The 21036-nt window shown below is 39.6% G+C and overlaps 2 protein-coding genes across 2 annotated transcripts in view; one reads left to right on the forward strand and one right to left on the reverse strand.

The window, feature by feature from the left end:
- rb1 (retinoblastoma 1) overlaps positions 1–21036 on the forward strand; it is a 201428-nt gene that overhangs the window by 176584 nt on the left and 3808 nt on the right. The window contains 7 exon segments of the mRNA XM_069889674.1: positions 791–895; positions 3073–3186; positions 3912–4075; positions 17328–17358; positions 19001–19143; positions 19324–19351; positions 19354–19375. Coding sequence (XP_069745775.1) covers positions 791–895; positions 3073–3186; positions 3912–4075; positions 17328–17358; positions 19001–19143; positions 19324–19351; positions 19354–19375 — 607 coding nt within the window.
- The window catches only part of LOC138738776 (RCC1 and BTB domain-containing protein 2-like), a 241865-nt gene continuing 223891 nt past the window's right edge, over positions 3063–21036 (reverse strand). Inside the window, exon 12 of the mRNA XM_069889680.1 lies at positions 3063–3250. Within this exon, the coding sequence (XP_069745781.1) occupies positions 3140–3250 (111 nt within the window). The 3' untranslated portion in view covers positions 3063–3139. The remainder of the gene's footprint in view (positions 3251–21036) is intronic.

Here is a 21036-nt window from a genome sequence, read left to right on the forward strand (position 1 = left end):
TCCATGTCTTGTGGAGTGGGGCATGATTTGGATTCCAAATTTCAACGAGGTGAATGCTTTCCCATAAAGAGGAAACTGCAAGGAGAGCCCTTGTGGTTCACTTGGAAATTATTATTATTAAGCATTCATGCTTGGGGTTACTCAATTGCTCCATCTCCGTCAAAAACATTCCTTCCAGCTTGTATGTAGACAAAGATGAAGAATCCCAGATAATTGCCCCCTTTTATGGGAGTTCATCTGAGGCCTGGCTAAGGCTGGCTGATGGGAGGCGAGCTAAAAATTGAACAGAGCCATGTGGCTTCCATGCTCACCCTAGTAATCTTCAATACATTGAGAATTTCCAAATCTTTGACATCATGTTAACAGACTGCTGCTTTATCCCCCTAATCTCTCTCCTTTGCTCAGGGTAGGCATTAAGCTAAAAGACTGTTTTTCTGGGGTTTTTTTTGGATCCAGTGGCCGAATGGAAATATATGTTTCCTCTTCTGATAGGATTGACTAATAGGGCTGTTCATCAGCTCAAGCCTTAAAAATTAAAAAATTTCTGTTCTTTAACCCACTGTTGAGCTGAAACTATTAATATTCTGAACAGTGAACCCAACAAATGCTGATTATTTCCTACTCATCCCTGTTAATTATATAGATTGTCTCATCAATATTTTATTACAACAAATACAACAAATCTGAAATGAAAAGCACACTAATTTTTTTTAATGGTGTAAGCTTGTTTTGAGCTACTTGCTAACAGATTGTGCTCTGTTCAATGATTAATATAACTGTGTTTTCACAGATAATGATGTGTTCCATGTATGCCATTTGCAAGGTGAAGAACATAGACCTTAGGTTCAAGACTATTGTTACTGCTTATAAGGACTTGCCAAATACAAATCAAGAGGTAATTTATAACCCTTTTGTTGTCACCTTTCTCCACCTAAAAAAGTTAAAGACCTGATTGAAGGAAGTTCCATTTGGGTTTTTTTTCCCCAGTGCTTGAATCAGAGGTATCTCTTGGTCTCACTCCTTCCTCAACTGAGCAAAAAAGGGAATAAATAGATTTTAAATATAGGTATTCCTCAACTTGCGTCCGTGTTCCATTCTGGCTGCCTGGTCATATCTCGGAGTGGACCTATGTCGGAATTGCACTGTGTCCGTGTTATAGTTTGTCAAATTCAACATGGTGAGCGACCACCAAGGCTAGCTCTTGTGAGAGGTTGGGTACTGCTTCCAACCCCTTGCAAGAGGCATTATTTTCCATAGATAGGCCCCGACTTTCATCCGTAAGCACCTAATTAAAAAAAAAATATTGGGCCATATGTCCGGATGGCTGTAAGTCACATAGGTGGTAAGTCAAGGAATACTTGTAATTAGTAGAAGGGTTGTAGTTGCAATGAGGGTTTTTTCACCAAGATAACAGTAAAAGGGTGTGGAATTTGCTGCCTGAAAGACTGGTAGAAGCAGAAATCCTTGTCATATTTAATCAAGATGTATGCTTGAAGAACCAAAACTTGCAAGGCCATGAATCTGGAGCAGAAGATGGGAAGATGATTCAAAACAGATGTGCAGATCCAATAAAAGCTGCCCAACCCACAGATGCTAAATGCCTATCTTTGGTGCCAAAAATTTCTATGATTCCTATAAGCTTTAGCTGATTCAGAAATTCTGTAAGAGGGATACCTGGGTTCTTAAAACCCCGGCCTTTAGTAAACACCAATATGTCTCCTTTGCTCTCTTGTATTTCAATACTTCACTATTTTAAAATTCAATTCCATTTAAAAAAGGACATCAGTTCCTGGATTCTGAGCTTACTTTCTGAAATTTGCTCACAGTTTGAATAGATTTACCTCAATCTTTGCCCCTAAATGCTATCAGTATCCTTTATAATCTACAAAGACCTTAAATTTAGATTAAAACTGGGAGGAAAATTAATTGCTGGTGCTAAGTTTATTGGTTGCAGGTTCTTAGTTTCGCATATTTTGTTCAATTGTCTTCATTAGATCCATAAGGTGCAGAAATAGGAACAACAAAGCAACTGATAATATTGAACATGCTTAGCATTAGCAAACCAAAAAGGAATTACTGCCTATTACCTATTATATCGCTGCCCAATCATGATCATTTGTTCTCTCTGAAAAAAACGGGAAAATGTGCTCATGTGCTTTACTGGTACTAGTTCATTACAAAATTTACTCTTGATAGTATGAGCTGCAAATGCAGTACGTTTCCCCATATCTGAAAATCTTGGGACCAGATATTTTTTGGTTAACTGGATTTTTCAGATAGCAGAATAATGGCTTTAAGCCCAGTAGCATTTAGCATTAGCAGAATACTTGTATCAGTTAACAGAAGAAAACGGAACATCAGCTGTCACCAATCCCCGACACCTCCCCACCACTGTCACTGATCCTGCCCGAGGTGCCCGGTTCTGCCTAGGAGGCCGCTCTCCTTGATGACACCAAGACAGCAGAGAACCATGCACAGTGGAGGTAAAGAAGAAATGGAAAGAGATAGGGAAGGGAGTTACCTGAAATGAGGATAATCTCCAATGCACTGCCCGACTTGCCAACTTCCTCCAGTTGTTCACTGATGGCTCTGAGCCGGCATCCAGCTGTTTAGCATCTATCTTCCTGGCTGGTTCTGAGCTCTGTTGTTACCAAACTGGCGCTAACGGCATGTCAGAACCCCACATGAGCACGTCGGGTGAATTTTATTTTCAATATCTGGCGTCATGTCACCACAGAAAAATTGTTCAGATAATTGAACTTTTCAGTTAATCAAATTTTGGATATGGGGAAACGTACTGTAGCTATACTGACCCAACCATGTCTTAGTCCTGACTTCAGTATAGAAATGTAAAAGTAGAACAGCTCGCATTCTAAATAGCCTCGTTCTTATCTTGGATTCTTGATGTCATCACCATAATGCTTAAAAAAAGATTTGTTTCAAAACAATACTTTCTCATTAAACCTTGTTTACCCTTGATACATTCCATTGAAGCATTCATTTGAATTGTGACACTTTTAATTGAGCTCTTCCTTTAATATCAAAGCTTATTTAATTATTTGTCCTCTTTAGACTTTCAAACACGTGCTGATCAAAGAAGGGCAGTATGATTCCATCATAGGCTTCTACAACCTGATGTTCATACAGAGGCTGAAAACCAATATTTTACAGTATGCTTCAACCCGTGTATGTAAAGATGATCTACTTTAATAACACAAAATGCTGGAATAACTCGGGAAACTGGCAGTATCTGTGAAGAGAGAAATAAAATTTATCTTTCAAGTTACTAACCATTCATCTGAACTATTCTGTAGCTTTAGACAAAAATTAATAATTCTTGAAATTTTCAATCCTTTAATATCTGTAAGTAAATTAAATTGGATCAGGAAACACAACTTGCACTGACTGCAATAATAATTTATATTTTGAATGCCAAATCAAATATGAAACATAGAAAGTGATGGAAATATCCATCAGTTCAGACAAGATCTGTAGATAATGAAACATAGCTGACATTTCAAGTCAACGCTGTTTCATCAGAAAAAGACTAATGATATGATATCAACTTGAAACTAATTATTTTCTTCTCTCACTACTGGTAACAGCTAATGTGCTGAGTAGTTCCACTAATTTCTGTTTTTATCTTGGATATCAAAGCTGGTTTTAGAAAACCATTTAAGAATCTGGCTCTATTTGTTATATTTAAATGTACTATATTCTATTAAAATTCAAAGATTCAAACAGTCTACCTTCATGTACAGACTGTATACCCTCTTTTAACTTTTGCAAATGCTGAGTTGTGGGGATAGAGGCATGAGATGGACAGTCAATGCAGATTCCAGATTACTGTCACCTGTGGTCCATGATTAATTGTTTTGTGCATTTTTTTCTTTAACATCTCTTTCATACAGCCACCAACACTTTCCCCAATTCCTCACGTTCCTCGAAGTTCATTTGGTTTTCCAACCTCTCCATTGCGTGTACCTGGTGGGAACAACATTTATGTCTCTCCGCTGAAGAGTCCGTATAAAACTGATGGATTGCTGTCCCCAACAAAAATGACCCCAAGAACACGGTGAGAATATTTGGAACTTCCAAGTTGTGGAATATGAGTTACAACTTGTTCTGTCTTTGCCGCTAATCTATTAATCAGTGCAGCAAAAAATGTAAAGTTGCTGCGACTTTATACATGTTTCACTGTTTGGTCTTTCTTATTAATTATTGTTTTATTAGAATTAAACATGCAACCAGCATGGTGATGTATTAAAATTATATATTTTGCATTATAGGTTTTAAAACAAGTTTATTTGTTGGATTTTTTTTTTGTAAGGTAGAATCTATCTGTTTTGCTTCATTTATTACATCTACAAATTCAACATTAAGGAATAAATTGGGCATAGATCTGAAAAGTGCCATGGAATAGACTGAGGAAAGAAAATAACAAGAAATTGATAATATTTTACTTTGCTGCTCCTTGCAGAAGCTCTTTAAAGTTTTTTTTAAAGACTTGTGGATTTCTAGCTTGCTTTTTGTTAAACAACTTTTGTAAGAATATTGGGATGCATCATGCGTGATCTAGTTCACACTCACATTCTCTCCTTTGTGCTGTGGCTGCACTTGCTCTTCCAGTGGACCATTTGAGCTGGAGTTGTGGATTCTGTGGGCCTCAGGACTAGAACCTAACTGGGAGAGTGAGTGTGGGCCATTGCATTCACCATTTCAGATCTATTGGGATGGCATGGACTCATGGCACTGCTGAATATGTTTCTAACATAGAGAGGGGTAAGTCCTTTGAGCATTCAAGCTGGAGGACTGAAAAGCATAGAATGAATCAGCGCTTTGCAGTGCAGTACGAAGTGGGGTACAAGTGCATTTACATTTTTTTTACATCAACCGAAGCAAACCATTGAAACGAATGGCTACTTGCCTGAGCATGAGTGAATGAATGCAAAGTGAGTCCAGGCAGGCAAATATGCCAATGTCTAAGCTACAACTTGTCTCTAACCTCCACATTTTCATTTTAATGTGCAGATGAGTTCTGACACTCATGCAAACAAGAAGGAAAATATAATTTGAGTCACTCTAGTTTCCTTCCTTCTTTTAGAAATTTGGAATTGATTTTGTTCATTTTCAATGATAATAAACCTAACTTAGTATAATCACATTTATTCAACTTGGCTATAATATTCATCATCATCTTTTGTGAAGAGAAGTTACCAAGAATTTCATCAACATCCTTCCCTTCCACATAGTTTTACTGAATTCCCCAATTCAGTAAAACTCTAATAATTCAGCAGACTTGGGACTTTGGTTATGCCAGACTAACAGATATTCTTGATAATTCGATATTACTCCAATTAATACACCATCTTTCTCATTTTTATTTAGATTTAACTCAATAGTATAAAGAATTTCCAGTGAATTGGGTAAAAAGCAAGTAAAAGTGGAAGCACAGGAAGCATAATCTTGGTTAATATAAAGCAAGGCCCCAATCATGTTCAAAGGGAGCATTGGAAACAAGACCCCAATTAGGTTTAAAGAGAGCATGGGAAACATGGGGAAGCTAAAGTTAGAAGTTTTGGTATTTCAGTGGAGAAAAGGGAATTACAGTGGCATGAGAGAAGAACTGACCAAAAAGAATTGGAAGAGGGCCCTTGAATGGAGGACAGTAGAACAGCAATGGATGGAGTTTCTGTGAGAATTGAGGAAGGGATAGATACATACCAAGATGAAATATTCAAATGGAAAAACGTCACAACTGTAGCTGTCAAGGGAAATAAAAGCCAACATGAAAGCAAAAGAGAGGGCATACAAGGAAGCAACAATTAGTGGGAAGATAGAGGATTGGGAACTTTTTAAAATCTTCCAGAAGACAACTAAAAAAAACTCATAAGGAAGGAAAAGATGAAGTATGAAAGTAGGCTAGCAAATGACATCAAAGAGGATACAAAAGTTTCTTCAAGTATCTAAAGAGTAAAATAGAGGTGAGAGTAGATAAAGGACAACTAGAAAATTATTCTGGAGAAATAATGGTGACAGACAAAGAAATGACAGAGGAGCTAAATGAGTACTTTGCATCAGTCTTCACTGTGGAAGCTGTTGGATGTCCAAGGGTGTCAGGGAAGGGAAGGAACAGTTACTGTTTCAGGGAGAAGATGTTCAGAAAACTGAATGGTCTAAGGGTAGATAAGTCTCCCAGACCAGATGGATTGCACCCTTGAATTCTGAAAGAAGTATCTGTAAAGATTGTGGAGGCATTAATAATGATCTTTCAGTAATCAGTAGCTTCTGGTATGTGTTCCAGAGGACTGGAAAATCACAAATGTCACTCCATTATTTAAGAAAGGAGGCCCAGAAAGAAATTATACACTAGTTAACATGACATCAGTGGTTGGGAAGATGTTAAGAGTCAATTGTCAAGGATGAGGTTACAGAGTTCTGGAAGGCACATGACAAGAGAGGCCAAAGCTAGCATGGTTTCCTTAAGGGAAAATTTTGCTTTTCTTTTAAAAATATTTTTGGTGAGTTTAACATATAAATCCTACATAGAAAGTCTTCTAATATAACAAACAACAGGTCATATATGCATATCACAATTAAATATAAATGTAAATCAAAAACCTATCCATATTTGTTTATTTAACAATATTTATTTAAATCATTGCATTCTATCAATATGGTAATTAACCTATCTGTTTCTTATAATATATTCCAATATAGTTCTGGATAGAAAATACAAAGACTAAATTAAACAATCTCTTTATCTCAATAAAGGGTAAATTCTCTCTTACTTAATGATATGATCTATGACAACCATATTTAAACCCATGTTTAACAAGTTATATCTTTGCAAAATTTTTCTAAATTAGGGCATTCCCAAAGCATATGATCAATGAGGCTTTGAAGATTTTACACATCACATAAAGGATCAAAAATTGGGTAAAAACAAGATAGTTCATCTTTGGACATATATAACCTATGCACTACCTTAATTTGTAACTAACAATGTCGTGCACAAAATGAGGATTCATTAATCAAGTCGAGTGGAAAACTCTTGCTTGACAAACCTATTGGAATGTTTTTGAAGAATTGATATGCAGGCTAGATAAAGGAGAGGCAGTGGATGATGTGTATTTGGATTTTCAGAAGGCCTTTGACATGGTGCTACATGTAAGGCTTCTTAACAAGAGCCCATTGTACAACAGGAAACATACTAGCATGGGTAAAGCATTGGCTGACTGGCAGGAAGCAGAGTCGGAATGCAGGAACCATATTCTCATTGATTAATAGTTGTGAATGTTGTTCCACAGGGGTCAGGGTTTGGGCTGCTGCTTTTTATGTTGTATATCAATTATTTAGATTACAAAATGAATGGCTTTGTGACCAAGTTTGCAGATGATAGGAAGAGGAACAGGTAGTGTTGAGGAAACAGGGAGGTTGCAGATAGACAAATTAGGAGAATGGGCAGAAAAATGGCAAATGAAATACATTGTTGGATATTTTATGGTCATGCACTTTGGTAGAAAAAAAAGAGCAGGCTATTTTCCAAAGAGGGAGAAAATTGAAAATTTACAGATGCAAAGGGACCTGGGAGCCCTCGTGCAGGATACCCTGAAGGTAAACTTGCAGGTTCAGTAAGTGTGAGGAAGGCAAATGCAAAACTGACTTTCATTTCAAGAGGAACAGAATACAAGAACAAGGATGTGATGCTGAGGCTTTATAAAGCACTGGTGTATAGTGAACAGTTTTGGGCTCCTCACTGACGATGGAGAGAGTTCATGGGAGGTTCACAAAGATGATTTCAGGAATGAAAGTATTATTATATGAAGATCATTTAACAGCTCTTGGCCTGTACTCGTTGGAATTTAAGAGAATGAGCAGGGATCTCAGTGAAACATTTTGAACATTGAAAGGCATGGACAGAGTAGATGTGAAAAATGGTTGTTTCCCATGATGGGAGAGTCGAAGACAAGAGGGCACAGCTTTGGGATTTAAGGGTATCCACTTAGAACAGAGATGTGGAAGAATTTCTGTAGCCAGAGAGTGGTGAATCTGTGGAATTTGTTGTCACAGTAGGTTGTGGAGGCCAGGTCATTGGGCATATTTAAGGCAGAGATTGATAGATTCTTGATTAGTCAGGGCATGAAAGGTTTTGGGAAGAAGACTAGGCAGTGGGGATGTGGGAAAATGTATCAGTTCATGATTAAATAGCAGGGCAGACTCTATGGGTTGAATAGCCTATTTCTGCTCCTGTGTCTTATGTTCAAAGAGAGCATGCTAAACAAGACCCCATTATGTTTAAAGGGAGCATGGGAAACAGGATCCCTATTATGTGGAACCCTAATGTGTTAACGGGAATGTGGGAGCAGGGCCTTGGTATGTTTATCTCGAACAGGAGAAAAAAAGACCAAGTGAGCCAGATGTCAAACCACTGAGATTTCTGAACAATCAAAGGGTAGTTATCAAAGTTTTATTGTGTGTTCAACTCTCTTCTTATACTTTTAAAAGAACATCTATTTTTGTTTTACTTTATATTTTTTAATATTCTCTTTGAATTCTTAATTTACCTTTTATTTTCAATCTTACACTTTCAATACTTTTCCAGACTTTCTGCCATTATTTCTGCCATAAGTGTATGTCCCTGTATGTATGCATGAGATTTGAGAATTCTACCCTTTTTTCTTGTGGTGACATGAACCTGTTTTCCTTTTGAATCTGTTCCTTAGGTACCTCTCATTGATCTGATTTATCTTCAAGTTAAATTGTTAGTCAGTCAAGTAAAATTGAAATGTAAGAAAACTGCAGATGCTGGAAATCTGAAATAAAAGCAGAAAATACTGGAAAGACTTATCAGGTTAAGCAGTATCTGTGCACAGAGAAATAAACTTTTCTGGCCTGCCTCCTTTCGTCAGAAAGCTTTCAGCAGCACATGAGAAGGAGGGACGGGTAGAACAAATGAAATATCTTTGCTAGGATGAAATTAAATAGGATTGTAGCAATAGAATAGCAGTTAGGATCAATTGATTATGCTGCTTTGTGCAAAGTGTGGCCAATAGTAAGATTGTGGGGCATGCCCATCAATACAAATAGAAAAAGAACAACCGAGTCAAACGACGGGCAGATATCTGAAGTTGGAGATTCAGTAGTGAGAGTTGAAGACTACAATGAGCACAGATGGAAGATGAAGCACTTTTCCTCAAGATTGCCCCTTCGAAGCATGCTGCGGTCATAGGTTAATTGGGGTTTATGGGTGCCACAGGCTCATGGACTGGTCTAAATTAAATTACGTTGGGTTCATTGTAACAGTGCAGGTCAAAGTAACGGTATGCAACTAGATCTCAGTCCTCAGGAGGGAAGGTGCACCTGATGAAATGAGGTCACGAATTCTATGGGAGGTAGAGGCCTAATGCTCACGTTGTTTCAATGTGCAGAGGGAGGAGGTATATGAATGAGAGCTGACATACAGCCTCTGCAAGACAGAGGTCAGTTCACCTGACCACAACAATGCCATCCTTGTTGACAGATTTGCTAACAATGTAAGGACTACTTGTAAGGGGGCAGTGTGCTGCAAGATCAGAGAGGGTAGGATAGAAAGAATGAGGAAGTGGAAAATTCAACGCAGTGCCCTCTCAGGATTTAGCAGAACCCAGAGGGAGGAATGCAGGTGGAAAAGGTAGGAGATCTGAGGTGAGAAATGGGCATGGAAATGATGGAGGAAGAGTCAGGTTTGGAATGAAGTTGGTGCTGTGCTGAGCACTGATCATTTAGACTATAATATATAGGAATAGAAGCAGGGCTTTTGGTCCATCAAGTCTTCTCTGTCATTCCATCATGAGCTGATGCATTCTTCCACACAGCCCCACTCAAAAATCAGCAGAGATGGTAAATACACTGTAGGAATGGAACTGGAGAGAATGAGTGTCAGAGGAAAGAGTAAAATAGACCGTATCCCGTTTTGAATCCCTTTAACTGATTAATCTAACATCACCACCACAAAATAAACCTTCATTCACTAAAAGTAAACTTGGTACAGCATTCCCACGTTATAAAGTTTGCAACATAAAGTTCACCAAAATATAATCTGGGAACTTTGTCTCGCCTTTTCCTTTTTTTGAATATTTTATTTTTTGTTTTCCATCAATAAACAAGGAGATAACATCACTGACTGTAACAGAATATATCAATATCTCCCAGCAATCTACATACATGTGTTTCTCCCCTCCTCCCATTCCCAGCCACCTCCCCCCAAAAAAATCAAGGGAAAGACAGAGAAAACAAAAAAAAAGAGAGGCTGGATGTGGTGTTGGTGCTTCCAGTAAGTGTCCATAGAGGCTGTGGAGCCACCCCCTTATATAATTACTTTTATTAATCCAACTATTGGTAGATTTCTGAGTCTTTTTATTGTGGTGTGGCCACAGTTGTGCTCCCGTGTATGTCAGATATGGCTGTCATAATTCGTCTCTTCCTTTTAGACATACAGCATGCTAACAGGCCCTTTCGCTCCATGAGTCTGTGCTGCCCCAATTGCACCCAAATAACCTAGAACCCCATAACGAATTGACTTTTAGACTGATTATACCCCATTCAATAATAGATTAAATGAGATGCACCATTACTACTGTCCCAGTATTTCTGCATATCAGAAATATGTTTACAAATTTGTTTCTATCTCCTTTGGACAGGTTGGAGATTCATAGAATATTCCCAAATATGTGATTGGTCCCTTTGTTTTGGTTCTTTATTTCAACTCATGAGCCTCATTTGATCATTCTTCTCATAGGCCGTATATTTCGCCCCACCCCCCCATTTTTTCAGCTTAATTTTAAGGGTTTCATATTATATCCAGCGTATAAGTTTACCCCCATTTTTCAGACTGCCTAGGCCTCCCAGGAACAATCCAAAAATTTTTAAAACACCACAATCACAAGTAACAAAGCTGTAAATTAAGTAAGTTTTTTAAAAAAAACCGCAGCCTACCAGGCCGCAGCAGCGACAACCTATGGAGCTGGAGTGCTGACATCGTGCACCCAGCAGGAGCAGGATCCTCGGCCTACCAGGCAGGAGCAGCGATGGCACCCAACAGTGGGGAGGGCTTCCAGCATCAACTTGTACGCTGAATTGATGTCAATCATGTTTCTTCAGTGAATTTAAGGTCTCAAAAGTATATCTGGCATATAAGTTGACCCCTCCTTTTTGAGAAATTTTTTAGGGTTTCACGACTCAACTTGTACGCTGAAATATACAGTATTCCTTTTCGTACCCATAATTGCTTGTTTAACCAGCTTCAAACAAAATGCCCCTTTATACTCGACAGTTTTGCCAAAGGTCCTGCACAGTCCTTTGAATAAAGGAGGTGCGAATAAGTAGAATTGCTGCTGAGTTACGCTCTTTTTATGTACCTTATGAGATTGTTTTCCTTGTTCCCTTCAAGCTCTGCAAAAACGTTTTTTTCCTCTCTATACCTTTTTAATCCCTTTGCCTTAGCAATAATATCGTCCCATGCTCATTCCAGTTCTAACCCCTATCTCTTGTCTCATAGACTATTCAATCTTTTTGCGGTCCAGGAGGAAAGCATTCTGTGCTGTTGTTCATGTCTCACTGAGGACTAGAATGTCCCATTATATTTGAAATATTTTATGAAACAATTGATGGGTACAGTATTCAGTGACAAATCAGGAATAACATGTTTCTGAGAACAAAAAATGGTCTGTGACTGAAACTATCTATTTGTTGTTGACTGTATACTCTTGACCACTTAATTTAGAAGATGTAAAGAAAAGGACAGATTATATCAGAATATTCGAATAGGGTCCAAACAATTTTCCTCCTCTCTACAAAGTGTAAGAATAGAAGTACAAAAATCGTTGCAATGTCCAGGTTTATTTGCCACTTGAAGCTCCTTTTTGAATTAGAATCAGGATTTATTCTCAGGAACAAGTCAGGAAATTCCATGTTTTGCGGCAGCGCCACAGTGCAAACATGCATATTATAACCATCTTACACCATTACTATAAAAAAATAAAATGAAATAATATTAACTGTAATAGGGCACAAAAAGTCAGGCAGTGTCTTTGGTTCATTGATCATTCAGGAATCTGATGGCAGCGGGGAGGAAGCTCTCCTTATGCCACTGAGTGCTCGTCTTTAGGTTCCTGTGCCTTTTCCCCAATGGTAGCAGAGTGAAGAGGGCAGGGCCTGGGTGGTGGTGGGGGTCTTTGAGGATAGAGGCTGCTTTTTTAAGACACCGCCTCATGTAGATGTTCTCAATGGAGTGAAGTCTGGTCCCTGTGATGTCGCAGGCCGAGTTAACAACCCTCTCCAGTTTATTCTTGTCTTGGGAGTTGGCACCTCCATACCAGGCAGTGTTGCCACCGGACAGAATGCTCTCCGTGGTACATCGGTAGAAGATTACAAGGTTCTTCAGTGACATACCGAACCTCCCCAGACACCTCATGAAGTAAAGCTGCTGGTGAGCCTTCTTTGTGATTGCATCAACGTGGAGGGTTTAGGACAGATACTCAGAGATGCTTCTACCCAAGAATTTGAAGTTCTTGACCTCCACTACTGAGCCCTTGATGAGGACTGGGTCATGTTCCCCTGACTTCCTCCTGAAGTTTACAATCATCTCCTTGGTTTTGCTGACATTGAGTGCAAGGTTGTTGTTACACCATTTAACGAGCTGATCCATCTCCCTCTTGTACGCTTCCTAATTGCCGTTTGTGATTCTGCTGACAACTATGGTCTCATCAGCAAACTTGTAAATAGCATTGGATTGTGTGCCTGGCCACACAGTCATGAGTGTATAATGAGTAGAGCAGTGGGCCAAGCATACATCCTTAGGGTGCATCTGTGTTGATGATCAGTAAGGAGGAGACATTGTTTCCAATTCCTATTGATTGTGGTCTTCCAAAATCAAGGATCCAGTTGCAAAGTGGGGTACAGAGGCCTAGGGTTGTAGCTTTTTGACCAGCACTGAGGGAATAATGGTATTGAAGGCCAAGCTGTATCTATGAAGAGTTACTGTTTTCGAGGTGATCCAGAACTGAGTGGAGAGCCAGTGATATTGCATCCGCTGTGGAGCAATTGTGACAACAAGCGAATTGTAGTGGGTCCGGATCTTTACTTAGGTACGTGTTAATTCTGGCCATGACCAGTCTCTCGGAGCATTTCATCACAGTAGAAGTTAGTGCTTCCGGGCGGCAGTTGTTGAGGCAGCCCCCACTACTCTTCTTGGGTACTGGGATGACTGATGCCCTTTTGAAGCTGTTGGGAACCTGACTGGTAATATAAGAGGTTGAAAATGTCCATGAACACACCGTCTAGTTGGTTTGCGCAGATTTTCAGTAGCCCGTCAGGTATGCCATTAGGGCCTGATGCCTTGGGAGGTTTCACCTTTTTGAATGATATTCTGACGTTGCTCTCAGAGACAGATATCACAGGTTCCTCAGCCTTTTCAGGGATTTTAGTAGGCACTGTTTGGTTCTTCTTCTCAAAGTGGGCATAGAAGGTGTTCAGCTTGTTGGGAAGCATCACAGCCATCTACAGTCCTCGCCTTCACTTTGAAAGCTGTAATGGCCTGCATTCCCTGCCATAGTTGGCGTGTATCTGTTTTTGTCTCTAGCTTCCTCCAGTATTGCCACTTTGCTTCGGAGATGGGCTTCTGCAGATCGTATCTGGATTTTTGTTAAGATCTCAATTCCCAGCCATAAACGCCCTTGTTCTCACCCTTTCTGATTCATCCAGGGCTTCTGGTTGGGGAACACCCTGTATGTGTGGATGGGCATACACTCATCCACACAGGTCTTGATGAAGTTAATGACACCTGTTGCATATTCATTCAAGTCTATGGATGAGTTCTTGAAAATGGTCCAGTACACTGATTCAAAGCAGTCCTACAGATGTTCCTCTACCTCCCTCGACTGCACTTTTGCCGTCTTCACCACTGGTGCTCTGGTCTTCAGTCTTTGCTTGTACGCTGGGAGTAGAAATATAGCCAGGTGATCAGACTTGCCCAAGTATGGTCGTGGTATGGCTCGGTTTGCATTTCTTTAATACTTTATTTAAAAACTTTAAAACCACAATTACATCAAAGTCCCCCTAAGAAAGGAAGGAAAAGGAGATCAATGTTTTGGCCCATGGTACCAAAAATCACCACTGGAATGGATTGAGAGCTCAAATCGTCAAACCAACAATTTTCAAATATGGGCTCCATACTTTCATTAAAAAAGTCTTGTAAATTATATGTTATTTTTTCAAGAGGGAAACAAGATTTAATTTCAGTGTGCCATCCTTTCATTCCCTAAACCAAATCAAATTTCCATGTAATAGCTAAACATTTCTTAGATACATCTAAAGCTAAACGTAAAAATTCAATTTGATACATAGTCAATCTTTATTTTAAACCAATTATTTTAAAATCTCCTAATAAAAACAACATTGGATCAAATGGAAGTTTAACTTTTAATACTTTTTCCAAAAATAATTTAACTTTTATCCAAAAAGTCACAACTTTAGAACAGATCTAGGTCGAATGAAGAAAAGTGCCTATCTCTTTACCACACCTAAAACATGTCTGAAGACATGAAGTTAAATCTCTAATTTTTGAGGTGTTAGATATAACTGATGCAGAAAGTTATACTGTACTAACCTTTTTTTTCTTTTTTTCTTCTTTGGCTTGGCTTCGCGGACGAAGATTTATGGAGGGGTAATGTTCACGTCAGCTGTAGGCTCGTTTGTGGCTGACAAGTCCGATGCGGGACAGGCAGACACGGTTGCAGCGGTTGCAGGGGAAAATTGGTTGGTTGGGGTTGGGTGTTGGGTTTTTCCTCCTTTGTCTTTTGTCAGTGAGGTGGGCTCTGCGGTCTTCTTCAAAGGAGGTTGCTGCCCGCCGAACTGTGAGGCGCCAAGATGCACGGTTTGAGGCGATATCAGCCCACTGGCTGTATGATGGGATATGACTGTCACTACGATAAATTGGCGATGACACAAACATCACCTCCCCTGGTTTTTCCAGGTGTTGGTGTTCGAGGGTATAACCCTTGGGCTGCAGTGCACTGCCTGGAATGTCCATGTTTAGCCATGTTTTTCAGTGCAGGCACCAAGAGATTTCTTTAGGCAGTCCTTGTACCTCTTCTTTGGTGCATCTCTGTCACGGTGGCCAGTGGAGAGCTCGCCATTTAGCATGATTTTGGGAAGGCGATGGACATCCATTCTGGAGATGTGACCTGCCCAGCGCAGTTGGATCTTCAGCAGCGTGGATTCGATGCTGTCGGCCTCTGCCATCTCGAGTACTTCGAAGTAAGGGATGAAGTCGCTCCAATGAATGTTGAGGATGGAGCGGAGACAACGCTGGTGGAAGCGTTCTAGGAGCCGTAGGTGATGCCGGTAGAGGACCCATGATTCGGAGCCGAACAGGTGTGTGGGTATGACAACGGCTCTGTATATGCTAATCTTTGTGAGGTTTTTCAGTTGGTTGTTTTTCCAGACTCTTTTGTGTAGTCTTCCAAAGGCGCTATTTGCCTTGGCGAGTCTGTTGTCTATCTCATTGTCGATCCTTGCATCTGATGAAATGGTGCAGCCGAGATAGGTAAACTGGTTGACCGTTTTAAGTTTTGTGTGCCCGATGGAGATGTGAGGGGGCTGGTAGTCATGGTGGGGAGCTGGCTGATGGAGGACCTCAGTTTTCTTCAGGCTGACTTCCAGGCCAAACATTTTGGCAGTTTCCGCAAAACAGGTCGTCAAGCGCTGAAGAGCTGGCTCTGAATGGGCAACTAAAGCGGCATCGTCTGCAAAGAGTAGTTCACGGACAAGTTGCTCTTGTGTCTTGTTGTGAGCTTGCAGGCGCCTCAGATTGAAGAGACTGCCATCCGTGCGGTACCGGATGTAAACAGCGTCTTCATTGTTGAGGTCTTTCATGGCTTGTTTCAGCATCATGCTGAAGAAGATTGAAAAGAGGATTGGTGCGAGAACGCAGTCTTGCTTCACGCCATTGTTAATGGAGAAGTGTTCAGAGAGCTCATTGCTGTATCTGACCCGACCTTGTTGGTTTTCGTGCAGTTGGATAACCATGTTGAGGAACTTTGGGGGGCATCTGAGGCGCTGTAGAATTTGCCAAAGCCCTTTCCTGCTCACGGTGTCGAAGGCTTTGGTGAGGTCAACAAAGGTGATGTAGAGTCCTTTGTTTTGTTCTCTGCACTTTTCTTGGAGCTGTCTGAGGGCAAAGACCATGTCAGTAGTTCCTCTGTTTGCATGTAAGCCGCACTGTGATTCTGGGAGAACATTCTCGGCGAGACTAGATATTATTCTATTTATACCTTACATTTGTAACCTTAATCATGTTATCTTTACATAAGTTCCTCCAGTCTTTAGGTTTGTGTTTTTCTTGGTGGTGTAGCAGTGATCGAATGTGTTGGTTCCCTGGTCTCACATGTGACGTGTTAGTGGTAGTTTATCAGAGACTTCTTCAGGTTGGCCTGATTGAAATCCCCCACAATGATGGGCATCCGGATGTGCTGTCTCATGGATATTTATCACAGTGCTCTGTCCTTCCAGTGCCAGCCTAATGTTAGTCTTGGGCGGAACACTGCAACCAGGATGATGGTGGTGAACTCTCTCGGCAGATAAATTGGGTGACACTTAATCACCAGATGTTCCAGGTCAGGGAAGGAGGACTGGGACTGTCACTACGATAAATTGGCGATGACACAAACATCACCTCCCCTGGTTTTTCCAGGCGTTGGTGTTCGAGGGTATAACCCTTGGGCTGCAGTGCACTGCCTGGAATGTCCATGTTTAGCCATGTTTCCGTAAAGCACATCATACAGCACTCCCTGATGTCTCACTGATATTGAAGTCTGGCCTGGAGTTCTTCAGGTTTGTTCTCCAGGCATTCTAGGGAGCAGGATCCTCAGGGTCAAGTGGCTCAGCTTGACCTGTAGCCCCCTCCCTTCCCCCATCACTGCTTCAATGTGATCAGGTCTTCTTTACCTGGCTCAGGATAATGTCACTTTTTTTGTGCCTCTTTGCAATATGTGTTTTTTTTTTAATACCTTCAGAATATTCATGCCTCCTGTAATCCAGATGTTCATTAATGATGTTATTTTAAGCTTTTCTATTTTTATGTATCAACTGCAAGCTATTATTCTACATTTATTTTATATATATATATATAAAATTCATGTTATTAAATGTGCCATTCATTTATATTTTTATGTATTGCATTTATATTTTGCCATATATATAGTGTATATATTTATATTATAAACCATAATTTAATATTATACATTTGGCTTTTTTCAGTATTGATTAATTCTTATTTGATTTCATAGAATCTTGGTAAATATTGGTGAGCCATTTGGGGTGAGTAGTACTTTTCAAATCTATTTTATATGTGGAACTCTAATTAAATTTATTAAATCTCTCTAAATTAATTCCTTAATATGTTAAATATCTTTAGAATGTTTCTATATGCTAGGTATCAGACTTATTTTTGAGCTCAACTATTAGAATTAATTGGTGAATTAATTCAGGCATATGATGCACAGGACTTCTCTGTGCCCTTGTTGTTTATTTGACATGAACTATTTCAGTAAATAAACAATATTTCTCAGATTCCAAGATTCCTTTATTATCATATACATAATAAACTAAATTTGTTAACTTTTGTAAAGGCATACAAAGAAGCACCACTGTTTTGTTGCCCCACTAATAAGAGAAAGGGAAGCAAAAGAGAGTCCCTACAGAGACTTCGAGTGTTTGCGGATTCACCTCTTGCGTTCTTGTAACCTCTGCAGCCTCACTGCATCCTGTTTGTTCCAGCGGTGAACCCAAGCTCCTAGTTTGGAACCTTCATTACAATTAAAAACCTGTTAACATCTGAGGCACTTTGGACAGACATTAATGAGCCATCATGATTGTAGCAGATTTGGAATGTCACTCTGAAGCCGAACTCTTAAACAGGCTGCAATGTACAGTAATTAATTAATTCTTTCTATCCTGTCAAAATAATTAGGCAGTGGAACTTAGCAGTAAACACAATTTGATGGAAGAATTCAGCAGATCGAGCTGGGTTCAGTGGGAGTGAAGAAAAGGTCCACATTTTGGCCAAAACCCATAATCAAGCATAGGGTTGCAAAAAAATGTATTATGTCAACCTGGAAATTAGAAGATAATTTGAGAATACAACAATGGTATATAGAAATGAATAAACGTATTCCATTAGAAAAAATAACATATAATTTAAGAAATAATGTTGAAATATTTGAACAAATATGGGAGCCATACATGAAATACAATAGAGAAAACCTACCGGGGACATCTACCACCTAAAATAACGAAAGGAGAAGGAAATGAAAAGAATTGACTCAGTGGAATTTCTTGTTTATTTTTATTGAATGACAACATTGTTTGACTGGTTTAATGTATCTTAGATTTTGTACTTTAAATGAATGGGGGGGGGAGGTAGGGAGGGTGGGATGGGAGGAGGGAGGAGGGGGGGAGAAAATGACACTGTATATATTTGAAAAGGAAAATGTATGTATCTTGGTCAATGTGGTTTATGGTGTGAAAAATAAAAAATTTTAAAAAAAAATCAAGCATAGGGTTGTAGAGAAATTAGTGTAAAGAGGACAGAATGGGATGGTTAGGACAGGGCCCGCATGGGCCCTTTTCCCATTCCCTTACACCCCACCTTTTGGTCCCCTTACCCACCCCCACCCTGCTCTCCATGTGTTCTCACTTCCCTGCTCTTTGGTACCATCCTGCTCCATTCCTGTCCCCACTGGATTTTTCTATTCTGTCTATCTCCCCCCTCTCCCAATCTCTTTTTGATCTACCAACATGGTTTAAGAATAGTTGAGGAGGCAAAGTTGAACATTGTGTTGAATATAACAAGTTAATATATATGTATTCCTACAAAATATTCCTCAAACACACCCCCACCCCCAAGGTGCACCATGATCTGTCCAATAATTAACTTTGATATTGATAATCAATATTACAGACACCAGAAAGATTCCACAGGATCAACCAGCTGGTCAGTTGTAGCGATCGACACTTGAAGCGTGCTGGAGACACAGGGAGTGTGCCAAAGCCACTGAAAAGGCTTTGCTTTGACATGGATGAACAGGATGAGGCTGATGGCAGGTAAGCAATGAAGATGGCTACATCTCTCCATTCAAATCCAATCAAGAAGCAGCAGACATAATTCCAATCTTAACTTCAAGTGTGAAATAAAGTCACAGATTGTGTCACAAGAATTTTCCCAGTGGAATTTATTTGCACTGTATTGAGATATTTTACTCATCTAGATTTATTTCCTTTTAGCAAGCATTTGTCAGGGAATCCAAGCTACTACAGCAGAAGATTGCTGAAATGAGTAAGTGCTTTTAGTTTGACCAAGTTTGACCTTTGCTTTGAGATTATGAAATTTAGTTTCTTGTAGTGGTTCAGCACCTTCTGTTTGTTCTCAGTCATTATCCAAGTGAAAGTAAAATAACTTGCTGACACTACATCTATTGAGTTAGTTGAAACCAGGTGACTATGGAGCTTATTCTTGAATTTTATGTTCTGCAGTAAGAACAAGAAAAGCAAAGCTATAAACCACAAAAATATAGATCCTATCAGAAATCTGCCTGACCCACCATGGGCAATCCAAGCCTAAAGATTTTACTGTTTCTAGTGCCCTGCCTAAGATAAATCTGACCAATTATGTCCCATTAGCCTTAGTTTGGCACACACCTCCTGGCACTGATAGTGTTGACCGAGCTTGAGCTTTTATCTGGGAAATAAAGGTTCATGTGTTTTACTAAACATTAGAGGCCAAAGGAAGGGGAGGCATTAAAACCCTTTTATTTTGTTGTTTATGACACATTATTGCTGCCAAAGTAAAATCGCAAATAGTAATTCAGACTTCATAGCAAATAACAATGTAATTTGAATTTCCTATTCTTGACATCATTTGTTCACTGAATATTTGAAACATATAAAAATAGGTACAGTATACCTACTCAGTAATGAAGGTTACAGCTAATTGATGAATCGATTCCTTTATTCTTCCGTGTGAGAGATTGCAATTTATGATCATGAAATTTGGTGTTTTGTGGCAGCATTATGGTGCATTCATATTATAATCATCTTACAACATTACTATAAATAAAAAATAATAGTGCATGAAAAGTAAGGTAGTATCTTTCGTTCATTGATCATTCAGGAATCTGATGGCAGTGGGGACGAAGCTGTCCCTGTGCCGTTGAGTGCTTCTCTTTAGGCTCCTGCACCTTTTTCCCAATGGTAGCAGAGTGAAGAGGGCAGGGCCTGGGTGGTGGGGGTCTTTGAGAATAAATGCTGCTTTTTTAAGACACCACCCCATGTAGATGTCCTTGATGTCTCTTAGTTGGCTGTGACATTTTGGGATTTGCCAACCATAAAGCTCTGAAGGTGGAATTAAGGGATATGGGGAAAAGGCAGGTAGATGGAGTTGAGTCAATGATCAGGTCAGCCATGATCTTATTGAATGGCGGAGCAGGCTCGATGGGGCAGATGGCCTACTCCTGCTCCTATTTCTTGTGTTCTTATGAGTCATTGGATAAGTTCAAGGAAAGATGAAGGTCAAGATTGGATTAATCATGACCTTATTGGATAGAGTAGGCTTAAGGGGTGTATTGGGCAACCTCTGTTCCTGGTAAGATCTATCTTTTTGGGTGTAATTGGGTGGTACAGGTTTAAACGGTCAGAATCGTCTTCTATCATGTTGTAATTTTTTTTTAAAAACAGAAATGACATCTATCTACATCAATCAATCATAGAGTCATACAGTATAGAAACAGACCCTCAGCTCAACTTGCCCACGATGACCAAAGTGTCCCACTTTCCTGCATTTGGCCCAAATCTCTCTATACCTAACCTATCTGTTCATTTTTTTTTCTTAAATGTTGCATAACGAGAATAAAGGATAGTAGGTAGGGAAACAATCCACAATAACGATAATTTCAGCAATAAATGCAACATTAGTACCAACTCCTCGGGATCAGTAGCAAT

Source organism: Narcine bancroftii, chromosome 7 (genome assembly GCF_036971445.1).
Source record: "Narcine bancroftii isolate sNarBan1 chromosome 7, sNarBan1.hap1, whole genome shotgun sequence".
NCBI lineage: Eukaryota > Metazoa > Chordata > Chondrichthyes > Torpediniformes > Narcinidae > Narcine > Narcine bancroftii.